Here is a 23466-nt window from a genome sequence, read left to right on the forward strand (position 1 = left end):
CGTCCTTGCTAGCTGCGTCTTTGCTCGACTTTTTGTGCTCCTAAGCTCCTGCACACTTAGATACAAGGTTAAACACACCAGAACCTAACTTAAGTTTGATCATATCAAAAAAACCTTAGGGTATCAACAATCTTTCCTTTTTTGATGTGAGCAATCCAGGTTAAGTTAGGGTAAACAAATATAAAATAAAAGCAATAAATTGCAATTCAAGTGCAAAAATTTAAAAATTAATCTACCTCCCCTAGACTTAATCTTCCCTTCTCCCCCTTTGATCACGTAAAAAATAGGGTATCATAAAATCTAAGGGTAACTTTTATAAAACTCTGATTTGCAAACAATTTTGAAAACTTTATCAAGATTTAAAATAATTTTGATAGCATCAACAATGCAATAATTTTAAAAAAAAATTCTAAGAAAAAATTTTGAGAAACAATCAATAATTTCTTTAGTTAAACAAATTTTCAACAAATAATTTTTTGTAGAAATTTTTGGTCAAAAAAAACTTTAAGAAAAAAAAATTTCTAAGTTTTTTTTTTAAATTTGTGCATAACTTAAAAAGAATTTCTAAGTTTTTTTTTTAAATTTGTGCATAACTTAAAAAAAAATCTAAGTTTTAAAAATTTCCAAGCACAAGTTTATACAATAACTTAAAAAAAAATTAAGTTAAAAAAAAAATTCTAAGTTAAACAGATTTGCATAGAAAAATTTAAGAATTTTTCCAAAAAAAAAAATTGAATAACTATTCAAAGTATTCATCTAATTCATCTAATTTCAATTTTAATGTTTTATCAGTTAGTCAATTAAATATTTTATTTAAATATTTGACTTCCAGGCTATGACGAGGCATTAGGCCTTCTTGGTTATTGGATCATCAGCCACTTCTAGACAAAGCCTCTTAAAGAAATTCAAACGTTTAATTTCCTCGCTAAAAGCGCTAAGTCTAACTCATGTTCAAGTTAGACAAGATTTTGAAATCCAATATAAGTTCCAGCCAACTGGATTAATTAAGAATTTTTTAGGAATATATTTATTTGAAATTTTCTTAATTTATCCATTGTGATATTTAAAATACCAGTTCAAATTATATCTTCTAATACTTGTACTATATGTGCATGTATGATTTTTAAAGTTTTTTATTTATTTTTGTAAATTGTAATTTTCTAGCTTTAATTTATCAAAAACTTCTAATGGAAGATTTTGCTAGAATTACTTTTAATTCTTTAATATCTTTTTCTAATTTGCAACCATCTTTTGTTAATCATTTAACGAATTTAAATATTTTATCGAGAGAAAGAAATTGTACTTGACTTATCTTGTCAATCTCGTTGTCCATGCTCCCTTTGAATTGCTGCTTTCTTCCGATGTCGCTCCCCCTTCATCGATGCTCATTTCGGAAGAGCTTTCTTCGTGTTTGTCTTGATGACTTGCCATCAACGCAAGTCTAGAGAAAGTCTCAACTTCCAATTCGGACGACGTTTTGTCCCACGTCGCTTTTAATATCTTGTACTTGTTCGTTTGGACCGGCTTCTTTCCTTTGTCCTTATCCTTGTTCCTTAACTTCGGACAGTTGTCCTTAACGTGTCCTTTTTCGTTGCAGTGGTAGCATCTGATGGTTCTTTTCTTTCTACCCTGCGGATGGTTAGTTTTTCTTGATTTAAATTTTTTTTTAAAATGTCTTGCCATCATTACCATTTCTTCGTCGTCGAGAGAGGATTCTGACTCATGTTTGTCTCTCGTTGTCTTGAAAGCGATGTTGTGCTTGGCTCCTTCGTACCTGTACATCTTGATTCATGCACTTCAAAAGTTGAAAATAATTCTTCTAAGGTAATGGATTCTAAGTCCTTAGAGATATAGAAGACATTTACTAGTGATGTCCATTTTGTATTTCTAAGGAATGCATTAAGAGAGTACCTTAGCGAATTTTGGTTGTTTACCTTTTCTCCGAGATTCGAAAGTTCGGTGATGAGCTCCTTAATCTTTGAGTGAAGTTGTGCAATCGTTTCGTCTTCTTCAAATCGTAGGTTGGTGAGCTGATTGCGAAGTAAGTCCCTTCTCACGAGCTTGGATTCGGACGTCCCTTCGTGTAGCTCAAGGAACTTCTCCCCAAGCTCCTTTGTTGAGTCGTAGGTGCTGATCCGGTTGATTTCTTGTGGCGGAAGGACGCTCAGCAGATGGAACTCTGCTTTGCCGTTTGCCACGTAGTCGGCCTACTCGTTCGTCCACTGGTATTCCTCCTTACCCTCGGGTGCTACAAAATCGAACTTCATTTTAAAAGTAATTCAAAGTCAGTTTTAAAGAATACTTGCATTCGTTTTTTCCAACTAGCGAACTCCCCCTCGAACTTCGCTGGGTATATGCTTGGTCCGACCATTGATTCGGTGCTTCGATCGGCGGTTAGTCCTCCTGAAGCGTCCTGGCTCTGATATTACTTGTTGGGACCGTTGGCCGGCTAGAAGGGGGGTTGAATAGCCCCTGCACAAATACAAACAAAAACGAACCTTTCTCGAACAACAAACTTAAGTAAAGAACACTTGCATAAATAAAATAAGAAATAAACTGAAAGAGGGAGGCTTGGAGGATTTTACTTGGTTACAACCGAGGAGATTGTTAATCCAAGGAAATGATGCACACTAATTTCTCCTTCAGGTGGAGAATGCTCTTTACAACAATGAAAGCTCAGAAAGGAAGAAGCTAAACAAAATAGAAAAACTCACAAGTGTTGTATCAAGAATTGCTTGTTGTTATTTAGCTTCTTACAGCTTTGGCCGGGGCATCTGGAAGGGTTCCAAGCACCTGGAGTGGGATAGAATTCTATCCCCGACGCGTCGGTCAACGTCCACGTCAAACATGATAAAAATCAGGTTCCGGCCGCTCGGAATAGGTCCAGGCCCTTTGCTCCGGTTCTGCTCGCCTCTGTCCGGTCTTCCGCTCCGGCTCCGCTCGCTTGGGTGATTTCGGCCATTCGGAATAGGGCTTACCTGAACCCAACTTCCGATCTTCTCGAGTAACCTTCCGCTCCGTCTTCTCTCGCTTGGGTGATTTCGGCCATTCGGAATAGGGCTCACCTGAACCCAACTTCCGATCTTCTCGAGTAACCTTCCGCTCCGTCTTCTCGTCCCTCGGAAATGTCGCACGCCTCCTTTTCGTCTGCTCGCGTACTCTTCCGCAGCACCTCGTGCCTCAGACGCACCGAGCCCGTTGGTTCACTCCCGTGTCGTCCTTCTCACTAGCTGCATCTTTTGCTCGACTTCTTGTGCTCCTAAGCTCCTGCACAATTAGACACAAGGTTAAACACACCAGGACCTAACTTAACTTGTTTGATCACATCAAAACAACCTTGGGGTACCAACATTAACACTTCAGCTTTGATACACATAAAATATATCCATGTGAAACGACTATAATCATCGATGAATGTCATGAAATATTTATACTGCACATGTGAAATGGTAGGAGTAACACCCCAAACATCACTATGTATAATCTTAAAACATGTATTAGAATGAGTATCATAGGTAGGAAAAGGTAACACTTTATTCTTTCTTAATTTACAAACAGAGCAATCAAGAGATAAACTATTAGAAGAATATTGATTTTTGTTGCTAAGAAAATCATGTTTCATTAAATGAGACAATATCACATTATTTGGATGACCCAATTATTTATGTCAAACGTCAGCCCTATTTTCAATAATAATAGAAGTCAAAGACAAAGTTCTAGGAATAGTAAATTGCATGGAAATAATCTGTCCACTTTAGCCCCCTTGCGATCACCTTCCTGTACCTCTAATCCTGCACAAAACAACCATGACGAGAGAAATTTACATCATAGTTATTATCCACCAACTGTCCAACAGAAATTAAATCAATAGACAATCCAGGAAAGACAAATACATGATGAAAGGAAGGTCCAATATCACCAATGACTGTAATTGGAAGATAACTACCATTAGCAATTTGAATATTTTGTTTGTCAGTATACTTTTGAAGATTATATAGCCAATCAGGTAATCCCATCATATGATTTGATGCCTCAGAATCAACAAACCAAGGAGAAGAAATAATCTTACCTTGACCATGAAGTCCAAGAGTAGAAAATGCTATAATGATCATCTGTTGGACTATTTTTGGAGTAGCAAAAGGCTAATTTGTGTCAACAATTATGGCTATAGAACTGATAGTGGTAGGGTCTGAGATAGTCCTGAAAAGCTTGGCCTCGTTGATTTTCTGGACGTGTAGGGCATTTCTTGATAATGTGTCCATTCTGTTTACAATAATTGCATAACTTCTTACCACAATTATGAGCAATATGCCCAAACTCTTTGCAACTATAGCACTCACTGCATTTGTCCTTTTCCTCGGTTCTTCCCTTGAGCAACATAAGCAACATTAACAACCTCAGATATCTCCTTGGACGAACCTAGAACAACATGTGTAGCCATTCTTTATTCTTCACGCAACAATTTTCCAAGACATATATCCAAGGAAAGGATAAGATTTCTATGCAGTAATTCAACCCATGCAACTTCAAATTCTAGCCTCAGTTTCATCGAAAACTAATCGTGTCTACTATCTTCATGAATTGCTTGAAGGCTGGCTAAGGCTTCTTTAGGCACCTCTGAATAGATAAGACCAGAATATTCGCTCCATAGATTAATAAATCCAGAATAATACTGCTCAATAGGGAGATTACCTTGACTAAAGTTACCAATGTCAAGTTCTAGTTGAAATCGTCTTGCAGTGTTATCTTGATGATATATGCATTGCAGATAATCCCACATCTCCTTAGTTGTACTAAAGGAATGTAAATTGTTTATCATATGAGGTTCAGTAGAACCTAAAACCCAAGAAATGATTCGAGCATCCTTTGCCTCCCATTGCAAATAATCCCATCTTCTTTAGGAGCAGACCCGTCAATGTGATTCCAAAGTTCCTTCCCTTTTAGAAACATTCTGAATTGAAATTCCCATGCTACATAATTCTTTTTTTAAAATTTGATAGCCAAAGTCTCTGTAGACATTCCTCTAAGAAAATTTTCATGCATTCTTCCAAACAAAATGAAATCCTAAAGCCAAAGGTGTTGATTAGAATCAACCAAAAAAATGAAAGCAAATAAGAAAACTCTGTAAAACTGAAGCAAAAGAAACTGACAAAGATTCAGTTATCAATTTCAGAACCTAGCTCTGATATCTTGACAAGATTTGATGAAATGATTGAATGCCACTTTCTTTGATGATCTTTCCTTTAAATAAGAATTACTTTACAACCTATTTTAGATAAAAAAATATTTACAATAATTATACTAATCACTGTTAATTTACTTTAGGTAAGAATATATACAGCTAATACACAAATTATGGTAAATTAGATCTTGAAATCTCAACCATAATTGCTGTCATAATTTTAGCAATTGATGGCCCACATCCTCTGCCATTGATATTAAATTGTTCTTTCAAAATTTAAGAAGGTATCTTATACAATAATTATTTACTTATTTTTGGATTTTTTTTGGGGTATAGTTAGCATTTGTTATCTGCTATCTGTGTGAAACAATTTGTGAGATCGAAGAGAATCAATTCTCTCTGTTTTTTTCCCCTTTCCTCATTTCTCTCCTAGGAAATGAGAAAAGTGGGTATCACGTCACTTTTACTTACCTCTTTTCCATCCTTCATAACGTTAATCTTCCAATATCTAGAAATTGTCCCAATCAGTCTGAAATTGATTCACATTTTGAGATTCTACCAAACATCATCTTTGGTAGAGGGATGTTTATGTATTTATAATGCTGCCTTACCTAGCGGATAAGTACTTCAACCTCTTTGCTCTTTAGCTTGTCCATGAATGCATCATCTGGGGGCCATCACTTTATCATCTTGTCATCATGTTGTATGAAGGGTGTATTAATTGGATCTTCATTGTGCTTCTTTGCATTGTCTTGGAAAGTCGGTTTATATAGCCACATGATATCTATAGACGCCCAAGGAAATTATTTATGAAATATCTTCATGACCAACTTTCTGACGTTGGGCTTTAACCCTTTAAACTATAATCACTAAGCTGAGAAAATGTATATTTCAATAGTTCAATTAATCTTCTGAGCAAAACAAACTCATCATAAAAAAATATAAATGCTAAATAGAATTGTCATATATTTAGATAGATTGATATTATCTCAATATTGTTCATAAAACCATTTCATAGGGAATCTTCCGTGGGATCAGACCGGTCACTCCCAAGATTAGTCAACGTAAGTTGGATATCTATAAAAATCAACTTTATTTCTTGAATAATCCGAATGTCTTCTAGTTCTATCGCACTATTTTCCAATTGAGTTATAGATATGCAAACAATTTTACACAGTGGTGAGAGAAAGTATAACTTTGGACAAATTTTTTCATACTTATGATTCCTATTGTTGAATCAAGTGTTTGTTCAACAGTAACATTCACATTACTTAGAGCATGCATGAAGTGCTCATCAGTAGCTAGATTGTAGCATCTAACAACATTGTGTAGGACCGTTGGGGCCGGCTAGGAGGGGGTTGTTGGTTAGTCCTGTAAACATAAAAAGCAAAACAACCCTTCCTCGAACTCTTTAAGCTAACACTTGTATATATAAAGTAAGCCGATAAATTAAAAGCATAAAGAAAAAGCGAGGCACAAGGATTTACTTGGTTACAACCGATGTGGTTGTTAATCCAAGGAAGATTAAGCTCACTAAAAACTCTTTCAGGCGGAGAAGCCTCGTACAGCGTTGAAGCGCAGAAAACAGAAGCTCAACTCTAGACTAAAGCTTACAAGCGTTGGAATTACAATTCAGAGTTCGTTGAAAAGCTTTTGGACCAAGACTATATTTATAGCCTTGGTCGGGGCGCCCTGGGGGGATAAACTTTATCCCCAACGATCGATCGAGTCAAATCTCGATCCTGGTCAAAAGTCTGCTCCGGGCGCCCTGGAGCCCAAAGTCAATAGATATTGACTTTTTCGTCCGGGACCTCTTCTCTAGTTCAGTCCCGCCTCGGTCCGGTTCTTCTCCTCCGGATCCGCTCGCTTGGGTGATCTCTGTCATCCGAAAAAGTGCTCACCCGAACCCAAGTTCCGGTCTTCTCAAGCGCCGCCCGGCTTCGTCCCTGGAATCGCGTGTTTCCTTCTCGTCCCACCGTACTCATCCATTAGCCTGTCCTCGGTCGCACTCACCGACCTTCTCGCTACGTCTCTTGTTCCCCGAGCAATCTTCCGCTCCGGCTTTTCCCCTAACCACCGTGACGCTCTCTCACCGGGTACTCTTGACGCACTGCCCCTCGGACGCACTGCTGCCGTCCTTCTCGCTAGCTGCGTCTTCCGCTCCTGCACACTTAGACACAAGGTTAGAAACACACAGGACCTAACTTAACTTGTTGATCACACCAAAACAACCTTAGGGTTCCAACAATCTCCCTCTTTTTGATGTGATCAACCCAAGTTAAGCTAGGGTCAAAAATAGATATGAAAAATTAAACAATTTTCAATTTTCAATTTTCAATTTTTCAATAACGTGTAACAAGGTAGAAAAATTAAAATTCAAAAATTCTAACTTTCAATTTTCTACCTCCCCCTAGACTTATACTTTTTCTTCTCCTCCTTTGATCACATAAAAAATTGGGGTTGCAAGAAAAGTCTAAAGGTTGACATTTAGAAACTTATAAAAATCTATCTCAATGATTTTCAGAAAAAAAATATTTCCAAGTCAAGAAAAAATTTCTAAGTCAAAAATAACTTGTGAAAAAAAATTTCTTAATTTTTGCTATAAAAAAAAATCTTTCTGAGCCCCAAAACTTTATGCAAGAAAAACTTTAAGAAAACATTTAAAAATTTTCCTATGCATTTATTTATTTTTATTCTAATGCTTTTATCAGAAAATTTTAAATTTTCATTTTAATTTATCATAATTTCTTAACTTTGAAGCAAGAAAATTTGAACAGAAATTTGTATAAATTGTACGTCATTTTCTATCAGATTTTGAATTCCTAATTTGTAAAGATATTTTGATAGTATAAATTCTAATTTAATAGAATTTTTGACAATATAATTTGTAAAAATTCTTCTAAGAACGTTTTTCCTTTTGTAAAATACTTCAAATTCTAGCCTCAGTTTCATCGAAAACTAATCGTGTCTACTATCTTCATGAATTGCTTGAAGGCTGGCTAAGGCTTCTTTAGGCACCTCTGAATAGATAAGACCAGAATATTCGCTCCATAGATTAATAAATCCAGAATAATATTGCTCAATAGGGAGATTACCTTGACTAAAATTACCAATGTCAAGTTCTAGTTGAAATCATCTTGCAGTGTTATCTTGATGATATATGCATTGCAGATAATCCCACATCTCCTTAGTTGCACTAAAGGAATTAAATTGTTTACTATATGAGGTTTAGTAGAACCTAAAACCCAAGAGATGATTCAAGCATCCTTTGCCTCCCATTGCAGATAATCCCACCTTCTTTAGGAGCAGACCCGTCAATGTGATTCCAAAATTCCTTCCCTTTTAGAAACATTCGGAATTGAAATTCCCATGCTACATAATTCTTTTCTTTAAATTTAATAGCCAAAGTTTCCGTAGACATTCGTCCAAGAAAATTTTCAGACATTCTTCCAAACAAAATGAAATCCTAAAGCCAAAGTTGTTGATTAGAAATCAACCAAAAAAATGAAAGCAAATCAGAAAACTCTGTAAAATAGAGGCAAAAGAAACTGACAAAGATTCAATTATGAATTTCAGAACCTGGCTCTGATATCTTGACAAGATTTGATGAAATGATTGAATGTCACTTTCTTTGATGATCTTTCCTTTAAATAAGAATTACTGTACAACTTATTTTAGACAAGAAAATATTTATAACAAGTATACTAATCACTGCTAATTTACTTTAGGTAAGAATATATACAGCTAATACACAAATTATGATAAAGTAGATCTTAAAATCTCAACCATAATTGCGACCATAATTTTAGCAACTGATGGCCCACAACCTCTGCCATTGATATTAAATTGTTCTTTCAAAACTTAAGAAGGTATCTTATACAAATATTATTTACTTATTTTTGGATTTTTTTTGGGGGTATAGTCAGCATTTGTTATCTGCTATCTGTATGAAACAATTTGTGAGATCGAAGAGAATCAATTCTCTCTGTTTTTTCCCCTTTCCTCATTTCTCTCCTAGGAAAGGAGAAAAGTGGGTATCACGTCACTTTTACTTACCTCTTTTCCATCCTTCATAACGTTAATCTTCCAATATCTAGAAATTGTCCCAATCAGTCTGAAATTGATTCACATTTTGAGATTCTACCAAACATCATCTTTGGTCGAGGGATGTTTATGTATTTATAATGCTGCCTTACCTAGCGGATAAGTACTTCAACCTCTTTGCTCTTTAGCTTGTCCATGAATGCATCATCTGTGGGCCATCACTTTATCATCTTGTCATCATGTTGTATGAAGGGTGTATTAATTGGATCTTCATTGTGCTTCTTTGCATTGTCTTGGAAAGTCGGTTTATATAGCCACACGATATCTATAGACGCCCAAGGAAATTATTTATGAAATATCTTCATGACCAACTTTCTGACGTTGGGCTTTAACCCTTTAAACTATAATCACTAAGCTGAGAAAATGTATATTTCAATAGTTCAATTAATCTTCTGTGCAAAACAAACTCATCATAAAAAAATATAAATGCTAAATAGAATTGTCATATTTAGATAGATTGATATTACCTCAATATTGTTCATAAAACCATTTCATAGGGAATCTTTCGTGGGATCAGGCCGGTCACTCTCAAAATTAGTTAACGTAAGTTGGATACCTATAAAATCAACTTTGTTTCTTGAATAATCCAAATGTCTTCTAGTTCTATCGCACTATTTTCCAATTGAGTTATAGATATGCAAACAATTTTACACAGTGGTGAGAGAAAGTATAACTTTGGACAAATTTTTTCATACTTATGATTCCTATTGTTGAATCAAGTGTTTGTTCAACAGTAACATTCACATTACTTAGAGCATGCATGAAGTGCTCATCAGTAGCTAGATTGTAGCATCTAACAACATTGTGTAGGACCGTTGGGGCCGGCTAGGAGGGGGTTGTTGGTTAGTCCTGTAAACATAAAAAGCAAAACAACCCTTCCTCGAACTCTTTAAGCTAACACTTGTATATATAAAGTAAGCCGATAAATTAAAAGCATAAAGAAAAAGCGAGGCACAAGGATTTACTTGGTTACAACCGATGTGGTTGTTAATCCAAGGAAGATTAAGCTCACTAAAACAGAAGCTCAACTCTAGACTAAAGCTTACAAGCGTTGGAATTACAATTCAGAGTTCGTTGAAAAGCTTTTGGACCAAGACTATATTTATAGCCTTGGTCGGGGCACCCCGAAGGGGTTCCGGGCGCCCTGGGGGGATAAACTTTATCCCCCAACGATCAGATCGAGTCAAATCTCGATCCTGGTCAAAAGTCTGGTCCCAACAATCTCTCCCTTTTTGATGTGATCAACCCAAGTTAAGCTAGGGTCAAAAATAGATATGAAAAATTAAACAATTTTCAATTTTCAATTTTCAATTTTTCAATAACGTGTAACAAGGTAGAAAAATTAAAATTCAAAAATTCTAACTTTCAATTTTCTACCTCCCCCTAGACTTATACTTTTTCTTCTCCTCCTTTGATCACATAAAAAATTGGGGTTGCAAGAAAAGTCTAAAGGTTGACATTTAGAAACTTATAAAAATCTATCTCAATGATTTTCAGAAAAAAAATATTTCCAAGTCAAGAAAAAATTTCTAAGTCAAAAATAACTTGTGAAAAAAAATTTCTTAATTTTTGCTATAAAAAAAAATCTTTCTGAGCCCCAAAACTTTATGCAAGAAAAACTTTAAGAAAACATTTAAAAATTTTCCTATGCATTTATTTATTTTTATTCTAATGCTTTTATCAGAAAATTTTAAATTTTCATTTTAATTTATCATAATTTCTTAACTTTGAAGCAAGAAAATTTGAACATGTAGAAATTTGTATAAATTGTAACATGTCATTTTCTATTGTATTTTGAATTCCTAATTTGTAAAGATATTTTGATAGTATAAATTCTAATTTAATAGAATTTTTCGACAATATAATTTGTAAAAATTCTTTCGGCAATGTCTTTACTTTGCAAAATTCTTTCAGAAGAATATTTTGTAATTCGCAGAAGTATTTTGTCATAAATTCTAATTTGCAAAAATCTGTCGACAAAATATTTTGTAATTCACAAAAGTCTTTCGGCAAAATTTCTAACTTGCAAAATTCTTTTGTCAAAATATTTTCTAACTTGCAAAATTCTTTTGTCAAAATATTTTCTAACTTGCAAAATTCTTTTGTCAAAATATTTTCTAACTTGCAAAATTCTGTTATCAAAATATTTTGTAATTCGTAAGAATCTTTCAAGATAATTGGTAAACTGAAACACTCTTTCGATAATTCAATTTTTAAATCACAAAAATCTTCAGGCAACTTTTCTTTTGAATTAACCAGTTGTTCTGAGGGTAGAGGCCATACCTTACTTACCTCATCGGCCGTTGGTTCTCCCCCTGTTGAATTACTTTCTTTTGAAGACTCTCCCCCTTTCTCGATGCTCATCTCGGTTGAGCTTTCTTCATCTTTAGGTGGGTCTTCTGCTATGATTGCTGTTTCGACAATTTCTTTAGTCTCGGATTTGGCTTCTTCTGATTCTTCATGAATCTTCAAGAACTTTTCCCAAAGTTCTTTTGCGCTTTTGTACTCGCTAACTCTATTGAGATCTTCATTAGGTATTACGGTTAGAATGTGAAATTCCGAGTTCTTCTCCATTCGTTGTCTTTGGTGCTTCATAGCCAAATTTTAATATTAAAGAAATACCAAAATCAGAATTAAGATATACCTCCATTTTTTGTTTCCAAACGGCAAACTCTCCCTCGAATGCTGGTGGGTAGTCGCTAGCTCCGGCCATCGTTTTGTTGCTTCAGACAGCGGTTAGTCCTTCTTGAAGTGTCTCAGCTCTGATACCACTTGTAGGACCGTTACGGTCGGCTAGGAGGGGGTTGTTGGTTAGTCTTGTAAACATAAAAAGCAAAACAACCCTTCCTCAAACTCTTTAAGCTAACACTTGTATATATAAAGGAAGCCGATAAATTAAAAGCATAAAGAAAAAGCGAGGCACAAGGATTTACTTGTTTACAACCGATGTGGTTGTTAATCCAAAAAAGATTAAGCTCACTAAAAGCTCCTTCAGGCGGAGAAGCCTCGTACAGCGTTGAAGCACAGAAAACAGAAGCTTAATTCTAGACTAAAGCTTACAAGTGTTGGAATTACAATTCAGAGTTCGTTGAAAAGCTTCTGGACTAAGGCTATATTTATAGCCTTGGTCGGGGCGCCCTGGGGGGATAAACTTTATCCCCCAACGATCAGATCGAGTCAAATCTCGATCCTGGTCAAAAGTCTAGTCCGGGCGGCCGGAAGGGTTCCGGGCGCCCCGGACTACTCCGGGCGCCCCAGAGCCCAAAGTCAACAGATGTTGATTTTTTCGTCTGGGACCTCTTCTCTAGTTCAGTCCCGCCTCGGTCCGATTCTTCTCCTCCGGATCCGCTCGCTTGGGTGATCTCTGTCATCCGGAAAAGGGCTCACCCGAACCCAATTCCGGTCTTCTCGAGCAGCCTTCCCGCTCCGGCTTCTCATCTCTCGGAATCGCCGCGTGTTTCCTTCTCATCCACCAGCGTACTCATCCGTAGTCTTCGTCCCTCGGTCGCACCCCGTGCCGACCTTCTCGCTAGCTGCGTCTCTTGCTCCCCGAGCAATCTTCCGCTCCGGCTTTCGTCCCTCGAAACCACCGCACGCTTCTTTCTCGTCCACCGGGATACTCTTCCGTAGTACCTCGTCCCTCGGATGCACCGCGTGCCATCCTTCTCGCTAGCTGCGTCTTCCGCTCGAGTACCTGTGCTCCTAAGCTCCTGCACATTTAGACAAAAGGTTAGAAACAGACAGGACCTAACTTAACTTGTTGATCATACCAAAATAACCTTGGGGTTCCAACACATTGACCAATAGAATTAATGAAGTATGTCATTAATGTAAAATTGTAAAATAAAAACTGAAAATAAAAGGGTAAATGATTATTTCACTTGCTAATTGAATATCTTTTGGCATTTATGATTTACTTCTTTCAAAAATATGTCAATGTGAGGTCAGACTTTGCTTGGGAATTGCAATATGGACTTGACTTTTCCATAGGCTACGTGGATGCCTTATTAGATATAGCTATATGTGGTTCTTCATAGATAAATTTGTAGGGAGAAATATATAATTGTTTCTGTAACAGTTGTCTCTGCAATTTGCTCTCAAATTATGATTTATCGTCCACCACACAGAAGGCCGTGATTGTTTTCTCTATTTAATCTCTCTTGTTGCTACCATGTCGAGACTTGAGAGGATTACAAACAGTGTATACTTCATAAGAGCATAATTTCTGCTAATTTACTGCTGTTTTAATAGGTTCATTTAACAAACCTTCTCTAACAAAAACTTTGATATTTGCTACAAAAAGCGCTATACGCTTTTGTTGGCTGATTTTTCTGAGATATTAAATAAAGATTATGCGTTTATTTTTGTTTATTCACTGGTTGTTGTTGAAGTGATATATCATTCTAGTAATTGCAGGTTGGATGGGATGAATCTACAGCAGGTGAGAGGCAGCTGAGGGCGTCACTGTGGGAAATTGAACCTTTGACAACCTTACCCATGTATCCATCTTTATTGCCACTCAAGTTCAAGCGGCCCTGGAATCTTGGAGTTCCTCATGGTAATGTGCCATTTCCATTGCTATATGTAATCTCCATTATACGATGTGGATATTTCACTATGTTTCAACCAAATTATAACTGGGACGCTTCTCCCCTGCACTAGTTGTGGTGAAAAAGGATATCCATATATCTCCACAATAATATGATATTGTCCACTTTGAGCCTAGGTCTTCATAGCTTTGCTCCTGAGTTCTACTCAAAAGACTTCATGCCAATGGAGATATCATACATCCTTATAAACTCATGATCTTTTTCAAATCTTTTCAATATAAGATTTTGATTAAATTCCAATAATCCTCCCCTCAAACAAAGAACCACCATTACTCTCAGTCTGGTTTCTCCATGAGCATTCGATCACTCTAACCTGCAATAGTGATCTCATTACTGAAGCTATTGTCATTGAGACAGGCTGATTTTTTTGTTACAAATATAAAGCATTTAAATATATTAGTTTTTCTAGATATGAATACGAATGACTAGAATACATCCATCTTAATCTAGAATACATCTGTTGTATCTAGAATACATTCATCATATGTAGAGTCCAGAAAATTAATGTTCATTAATCGAGAGGAGAGTCTAGATTTTCCTCTTGTATCTATAAATACCCCTGATAGTTGGCATTTGAGATATAGAGAAAAACTATATCATCTTCCTCTCTCAAATATATCCTCTTCCTCTGTAACAGTTTGAGCTATGAATCATTTAAACTACGAGAGTGCCATTAATAAATTAACTCAATAGGCATACAATTTATCAAATAATTTTGCCACATTCTATACTTAATGTGCATCTTTTCTGAATTTCAGATACCAAAGAGGATGAGCTATATGCTCTCAGGTGGCCACATATTGGGGCTGGCAATCAAGGCTTGCAGTCTTACGTCCCCCAATCACTTGGTATGGGCTCATGGTTGCAACAGAGGCACGACCCTTTGTTACTAGGGAGTGATATTAATCAGTACCAAGCTATGGCTACTACTGCTTTGGAGGACATACGAGGGGATGATGCTCTGAATCAACAATCGATGGGAAATCAACAAGCATCTCAGTTTGTTCGGCAACGCTCTTCGTCTACCCATTTGCTGCCGATTCAAGATTTTCAGTTGGCTCTGCAACAGCATATATTCAGCTCACAAACACAACAATTATTGGAGAACCAACCAAATTCTGGACCACACCAGCATGTGCAGCAATTACCTAATGAACAGCAAAAGGCTCAGTCTCAACAAACACATGCCTGTTCAGGAACATTTCAAATGTGTACCAATCATGTGCAGCAACAATCAAATTTGCCATCTCAATTTCATGAAAGATCAAGCTTTCCTAATCCAAACTTAGTTTTGTCATCCGATGCTCCATCAAGTTCTGTCCAGGGTATCTTAGGATGTTACCCTGAAGCAAACACCAACATATGGAGCTCTTCCCATCTTGATTGTCCCATGATTAGTCAGCAACCATTGGGATCAAAACAAACTATGCCTCAGGCGACTCCTTTTGATATTGGACTTCTGTTTCCTTTATTTGTGGAAAAAGATAATTCCAATTGTATTCAAAATTCTCATGCTACCCAGAATCAAGCCCTATTTGGGGTTGGCAAGGATTCCTCCTCTCTTCTCTCCATTGTAACCCCTAACTTTTCTGTGAATGCAACTGTTAGCGATTCATCTAGCAATGCATACATTGCTTCAAGTATTCAAAACTCTCTCTGCGGTTATTTGGATGAATCTTCCAAATTGCTGAAAAATTCAGGAGAGATTGGTTCACAGTCCCAAACATTTGTTAAGGTCAGAATAAAGTGAATGTAATATTTCATTAGGTTTGATATCTTAAATGTTCAGACTTCATGCAGGTCTGTAAGTCAGGATCAGTTGGAAGGTCCTTGGACATATCCCGGTTCAGCAACTATGATGAACTGCGTGTGGAACTGGGTCATATGTTTGGTATTGAGGGTCTATTTGAAGATCCTCGTAGATCAGGCTGGCAGCTTGTATTTGTTGACAGGGAGAATGATGTGCTTCTCCTTGGAGACGACCCCTGGGAGTAAGAATTCATTCTAAGCATATATAATTCTCAAAATAGAATCAACTGTAATTATTGCATTTGTCACTTTATACTTCTTGTGTCATTTAACAACCGGTTGAGTTTATTGATTTACCCATGGAATTTGCATGTTATGTTGAGATCTCTTAGAAAATATTCATCAAACTGGCTCAAACACTGATTAAGCACTTGCTTTCTATTTGCCTTTTCTATTTTATGCTGTTATATCTAGCTGTACACTAATATTCATAAGTGAAGTGATTGTCATTGTATGTGCAATTACTTCTTTGATGGACTTCTTAACTGATATTATGAAGAAAAAATACATGTTAACTACAAATTTGTGTGACTTCTTGTTGCATATTGATGCCTACTTTCATGGAACAATGTAATGTTGACTTAAACGCCATATTCATATTGTAGAGGGTTGTTAGAAAATAAAGAGTACAAAGTTTTATATAGTGAATTATCAGAAAACCTAAACCCTAAATTAAAAAGATAAAAGACTAAATTGCCTTTAAGGCTATAAACAAATAATTCTAATTATATAATCTAACATCCCCCCTCAAACTCACGATGCTACAGCTAGAAGCATTGAGAGTTTGTCAGATAAAAATCGGAAGCGCGAAGCGGAATGAGCCTTGGTAAACATATCAGCTATCTGCAGTGAGGAAGGAACAAAAGACAATGTGATATTGCCAATTTGTAGATAATGACGAGTGAAATGACAATCTATCTCAATATGCTTCATTCTCTCATGAAAAATTGTATTGCGCGCAATCTGAATGACACTCTGATTATCACAATGAAGAGCAGTAGATTTCTGAAAAAAATTCTCATATCTGCAAGCAACCAACATAGCTAAACAATCTCACAAGTAGTGGTAGTCATGACACTCAGCTTATGTGGAGGATCTCGAAATAACATCTTATTTCTTACCTTTCCAAGAGATAAGAGAATCTCCAAGAAAAATATAGAAGCCAGTGGTCGACTTAGTATCTGTAAGATCACCCACCCAATTAGCATCTGAGTATGCACAGAACTCTAATAAAGAAGTAGAAGGGAATAAGAGATTCTGAAACTGAGTTCCTCGAAGATACTGAAGAATGCAAAGAACAGCAACCCAATGAACTATGGTGGGTGCAGTGACAAACTGACTAACCACATGCACGGCATACACAATATCAGGACGAGTCATAGTGAGATAAACTAAGCTTCCCACAACTGTACGGTAGAGGTTAGGATCTAACAAAGGAGAACCATCTGATGGAGAGTACCTAGCATTAGTCTCAAGGGGAGTATCAACTACCCTGTTGTCAGTGAGACGTGCACGCTCAAATAGATCAGCTATGTACTTTGACTGAGACAAGAGATAACTTTTAGGTGAAGAGACGATCTCAATCCCCAGAAAATAGCGCAGTAACCCCAAGTCTTTCATAGCGAAACAACGAGCTAATTCAAACTTCAAAGACTCAATTCCATCAAAATGATCACCAGTAATTATCATATCATCTACATATAAAGATAAAAGTATATGACCTGCACGCGTGCACTTGACAAATAAAGCTGAATCATGATTACTGGAATGAAAACCAAGCGACGTAACCACCGTGGAGAACTTGGCAAACCAAGCATGTGGTGTTTGTTTGAATCCATAGAGAGCTTTACGAAGCCTATAAACTTCACCAGATCGGTGAGCAACTCCAGGAGGAGGCACCATATACACTTCTTCTTGAAGATCACCATTCAAGAAAGTATTTTTGACATCCATCTGAGATATCTTCCATTGACGAACAGAGGCAACAACAATTAACATACGAACAGTGGTCATTTTAGTAACAGGGGCAAAAGTTTTCTCATAATCCATGTCATACTCCTGAGAGTAACCTTTAGCAACAAGACGAGATTTGTACTGTTCGATAGAACCATCATATTTAATTTTGATCTTATAGACCCAATGAGAGCCAATGACACGTTTCCCTAGTGGCAGAGGTACCAAATCCTAAGTATGAGTATGATGTAGAGTAGTTAATTCCTCGTCCATAGCAATCTGCCAAAGAGGATTACCAACAACTTCTCTATAGGACAATGTCTCAGAAAGATGATGAATAGAGGCAACAAAAGAGGGAAAGGAAGTAGAATAACAAGAATAAGCAAAATCAGGTAGTTTAGTAGACTTACTAAGATGTGTAAGACCAACGAATAGGATTGTCCGCAATCTCTGGAGGTGAAGGAACAGTCGTAGGAGGTGGAGGAGAGGCCTCGAGAATACCAGATTCAGTGAAGCTATCATGTGGAAGAATAGCTATGGGGGAGGCTTTGTCGGTGTCGATACTGAAGGGATCAATGCAAATACCATATGCATGAGTTATGTCATATGATAGAAGAGGTATGGAGAAAAAAGGAATATGCTCAAGAAACACAACATGACGAGAGACATATAATTTTTTACTAACTGGATCAAAACAACGATATTCCTTTTGACCAATACTATAACCAAGGAAGACACACAAAGCAAACTTAGAGGACAACTTATCACGCTCAACATGTGGTTGGAGAACAAAACAGGTACAACCAAAAACACGTAAAGAGGAATAATCAAGAACATGACCATATAATTTTTGAAAAGGAGACAAACCTGAACTGTGAGAAGTTGGAATCCTATTAATTACATGAGTAGCAGTACGAACTGCTTCTCCCCAAAAAATACTAGGAACATTTGCCGACAATAAAAATGAACGGGATGTCTCAACAAGATGTCTATGTTTTCTCTCTGCAACCCCATTCTGTTTAGGTGTTTCTCGACACGAGGTTTGATGTATAGTACCTTCTGATGCAAATAAATGAGAAAAATTATTGGAAGTGTATTTGCACATCCAAATCACAACGGAAACACTTGATAAATGCTGAATGTTGAGTTTTGACAAGAGCTTTAAAGTTATTGAAAATGGTAAGATAATCAGATCTATGTTTCATAAGATAAACCCAAGTATAGTGAGTGCAATCATCAATAAAAGAAACATAATATCTTAATCCCCTTTTGTAGTAACAGGAGAAGGCTCCCACACATCAGAATGAACAAGAACAAAAGGATTAGGAGAAAAAGATAGACTTTTATTAAAAGGTAATGCAGAAAATTTTATCAGTTTACAACCACTACAATTTGAAATATCATGACATTTTAAAGTTCCTAATACTCCAGACGAAGCTAAAAATTATAAACGAGAGGCTGAAACATGACCTAGACGAGTATGCTACAAGTAAAAATCAGAAGAAGAACAACTCAATCGGAAAGATGACAAATCGACACTAGAAGCTGCAACATCTAGTACTTGAAGCTTATCCAGGACATAGAGTCTCCCTTGCCTACGGCCTATCCCAATCACCTTCTGAGATTGTGGGTCCTGCACATAATAATTGGACGAAGAAAAAGATATTTAATATCCAGACTTAGACAATTGACTAACAGAAACAAGATTAAGTGTAAGACTAGGAATATAATAGACATCAGGAAGAGACAAGTAAGTTGTAACAATAGAACCAACACCTAGTAATGGCATTGGAGTACCATCAGCCGTCATAACTGATAAAAATGAATTAGAAGATAAGGAGATAAAAGATAATAAGGTAGGTGACATATGATGAGAGGCTCCAGAATCTAAGATCATAAAAAGGAAGTTATACCTGATGTACTGGAGGATGACAAATCTATATGAGAAGAAGCAGACATGGCAGAGGGTTGTGAAGCAAGGAATTGTTGAAACTGCTCAAGCATATAAGGATCTAAAGAGGGGGCAACCATTGCATTACTAGACTGAGATAGTCTATTTGACGACTGTTGTAGTTGATTACCAGATTTCCATGAAGCATTTTGATGTAGCAATGGTGGTTGTTGAGGTCGTTGTTGCTGATATTGCTATTGTGGTGGTTGTTTTTGCTGCTACGGTAATTTACCTTTGTTCAACAATAATGGATATTGAGACTTCCAATGTCCTTTTTCTTTGCAATAAGCACACTCATCACTAGAAACCTTCGATGTCGACCTACTTTGATTATGCGCCATAGATCGCTGTGGTGCTAAAAAACAGATGGCGTAGATGGTGCAACAATCCTCTTATCAACTTGAGGCTCAAGACGAATCTCCTTAGCTAGCAATTCATGTACTACTGAATCAATGGAAGGAAGAGGACTACGATGCGAAATTGTTTCATGTAATCCTTTAAAGTCATCACGAAGAGCCATCAATAATTGGACTAGACGTTGCTCTTCTCTACGAGTGACATAAGCTGGGAATGCTCGCAATTTTGAGGATTCTGTGAGTGCTAACCGGTCCCATAGTTTCGACATGGTAGAATAAAAATCTTGGATTTCCATATCTTGCTGTCGAAGTGCACATATATCTGCTTCTAATTGATATTGTTTAGCAAAGTTAGACTATATGTATAATCTTGCCAGATGATTCCAAACATTTTTGGTTGTCTTGTACTTGGTCAACTAAGTACCAATGGAGTGTGAAACAGAATTATTGATCCATGTAATAATCTTCGCATTATCGGTCTCCCAAACATCCAATGACTTTGCATAATCATTAGCATTAATGTCCGTAGGTTGAACTCGCACACCTGAAACATATCCCCACATAGATTTTTCTCGCAAAAAAATTTTCTTAACATATCCCCAATACGAATAAATGTTTCCATCCAATCGGACACTGATCGATTGAAACGAATATTCTGTGCGACCACTCATGATGATAGAACAAATTGTGTTTACGAATAGCCGAACATCAAACAAAACCAAGTATTGCGAAAACAAAAGAAACTCAATCAAAACTGTACGGTTGCGCAAAAAAAATTTAATTATCAAAAGTATAGAGATGAAGATTTTGATACCATGTAGAAATTGATGCCAAAGAAAAGTAGTCATCTTTATTAATGAATCCAAAAAAAAAATTGTTAGAAAATAAAGAGTACAAAGTCTTATATAGTGAATTATCAGAAAATTTAAATCCTAAATTAAAAAGATAAAAGATTAAATTGCCTTCAAAATTATAAACAAATAATTCTAATTATATAATCTAACACATGACTGTCAAAGTTTGATCTTGAGATCTTGAATATGCATCGACACTCTATTCCTTATACCTAAACTGGTCTAACTTAAATTTTAATTTGGACTCCATGCCTTGCTGCTTAAATATTTTATTTTGGCGTTAAATGCAGATCCTTCGTGAATAATGTCTGGTATATCAAGATACTTTCACCAGAAGATGTGCAAAAGATGGGAAAATAAGGGGATGAGTCCACATGATATTCCTCTTGAAGTACTAGGTAATTGAAATTCTTTACTACCTAATTTAGATTAGTACAAAGTACCTAAACATTGTGCTTCTTCCATCACACAGTCCGTTGCTTTAATCACCTTTTCAATTTACTATCTTTTTTTTTGGTATCAATGTCTAAGTTTTATAATAGTCTAAGGTAATCATGTCATTTCTCCAGGTTTCTTGTATGCACATTCGAAGAGGTTCTCTGATTAGAACGTCACAAAACATTCCCAGGAGCAAGCATGAGGAACCATATTTTTCTCTCATTATGTGTGTTGTAATCTGCTCAAAACTTGGATATTATAATTATGATCTGAAGTTTGAGCTTTCCAGTCCATCGAGTTCTTAAGAGCGATTCTAGTATCGTACTGCTTGCAGATCAAGATATTATTAATCTACCTTGGCAAACGTTTATTCAGTGAGTTCCCCTATGCTGGCATTTTATCTGTTTGCTGAGCTTTTGTTGATTTATACTCTAAGATGTTATCAATAATCTATATTGTCTCACTTTAAGTTGGAAATTCTGTAGAACTGAATCTAAAACTTGTCAGCTATTATTATTATTTTCTTTTTTGTATCAATTTTCACTACCCAAAGTTGATTGTAAATTAATTTATATGGTAAAAAAAATCTAAAGCTATGCATAACAAGGCACTAGACACCCATTATTAATCATTAAATCAGTTTTCAAGGTCTTTTACAAAACCAAATTTTAAAAATCTCAATTTGTCACTATTTTTTATCTACAAATTATGCTACTAGTTTCCTGTTTAATTTGGAGAGTTGTAAATGAAGATTAGTTTGAAAAAAAAAACAAACAGACAAAGTTAAGATGCCACAGAATAAAATATCATGGAAGTGTGATCTGATCAAAAATTGAAAAGTGAGCTTCCAATCTAAATATAAATACTATTGTCAAAATTACAGATATTCAAGAGATCTTCCAATCTAAATATCAAACAACTCTTTCATGGCTAGTTTCTGCAGCCCGACAAGTTTTGGCATTTTTTTGGCCAAAATGATGGCTCTGCTGATCTTTAACTTGGGATACTTTTCTGACTGCCTTCCATGTTGAAGTCAGGATTCTCTAAACTAACAACGTTGCAGTTCAAGTAGAATGTTGCATCTCTTTATTGCATTTGGATATAGTGACATTGATCTTGTCTAGAAGTTGAGTCAGACGGAGGGCTGATGATAAGGGTAAGAACGTTGACGAAGAGAGGACTAGGCTTCTGGACCTAAAGATGCATTGCAGGCTTTTAGATCTTCGAGGGAAGCAGGGAGGAGATGTCGAAAATGGTACCCACGAGCTTGTACACACTATAGAGAGCTCACACGGAGGCATTAGAGCGAGAACTAGGGAAGAGGTTAGGTCCTCCGACGCTCAAGTCAGAAAAAGAGGTTGAACGAAAAGTGCGGGAAAAAGTAGAACTGTAGTAGATGTGTGTGTGCGCGCGTACTTGGCCAATGGAGATGATCTTCCTTTTTATATTGTCTCTCATAACCTCCACCATAATGAGGCACACTAATTTGGATATGCGACGGACTTCCATTAGGTGAAAGAAGGTTCTGCGGCCTACATGTGGTAGAATATCAGAATATTTTCTAACAAATGGCTGTTATTCTCTGACAAGTGGTTGTGATTCCCTGACAATGTTGTTCTCTAGTAATATTCTGACTGACATTTGGGTCGATTGGGAGTAGACTGGGAGTCGTGCCCATGAAAAGTGAGGGACTGAGCCCTGAGCAATCGACCGATGCGGAGGCCGATCGAGAGTAGATAGAGAATCGTGCCCATGAAAAGTGAGAGACTAAGCCTTGGGAGACCGACCGACGCTAGGGTCGATCGGGAGTAGACTAGGAGTCATGCCAATAAAAAGTGAGGGGTTGAGCCCTGAAGGACCGTCTGACACAGAGGCCAACTAGGAGTAGACTAGGAGTCGTGCCATGAAAAATGAGGGGCAGAGCCCTGGGGGACTGACCGACGCTGGGGTCGACCGGGAGTGAACTGGGGCAGTGCCCAAGAAAAGTAATGGGCCGAGGAGCCCTGGGGGTTCGAATGACATTTGGGACGGTCGGGAGTAGACTGGGGCAGTGCTCAGGAAAAGTTATAGGTGGAGCCCTAGGGTTCGATCGACACTTGGGCCGGCAGGGAGTAGACTGGGACAGTGCCCAGGAAAAGTGATGGGTGGAACCCTGGGGTCCAACTGACACTTGGGCTGGCTGGGAGTAGACTGGGGCAATGCCCTTGAA

The 23466-nt window shown here is 36.8% G+C and overlaps 1 protein-coding gene across 1 annotated transcript in view; it reads left to right on the plus strand.

The window, feature by feature from the left end:
* LOC121992174 (auxin response factor 12-like) overlaps positions 1 to 21726 on the plus strand; it is a 37705-nt gene extending 15979 nt beyond the window's left edge. Inside the window, exons 11-15 of the mRNA XM_042546367.1 lie at positions 13703 to 13844; positions 14655 to 15631; positions 15697 to 15887; positions 21110 to 21217; positions 21389 to 21726. Of these exons, the coding sequence (XP_042402301.1) occupies positions 13703 to 13844; positions 14655 to 15631; positions 15697 to 15887; positions 21110 to 21179 (1380 nt within the window). The 3' untranslated portion in view covers positions 21180 to 21217; positions 21389 to 21726. The remainder of the gene's footprint in view (positions 1 to 13702; positions 13845 to 14654; positions 15632 to 15696; positions 15888 to 21109; positions 21218 to 21388) is intronic.
* Positions 21727 to 23466: the final 1740 nt, after the last annotated feature.

This window comes from Zingiber officinale, chromosome 6B (assembly GCF_018446385.1).
Source record: "Zingiber officinale cultivar Zhangliang chromosome 6B, Zo_v1.1, whole genome shotgun sequence".
NCBI lineage: Eukaryota > Viridiplantae > Streptophyta > Magnoliopsida > Zingiberales > Zingiberaceae > Zingiber > Zingiber officinale.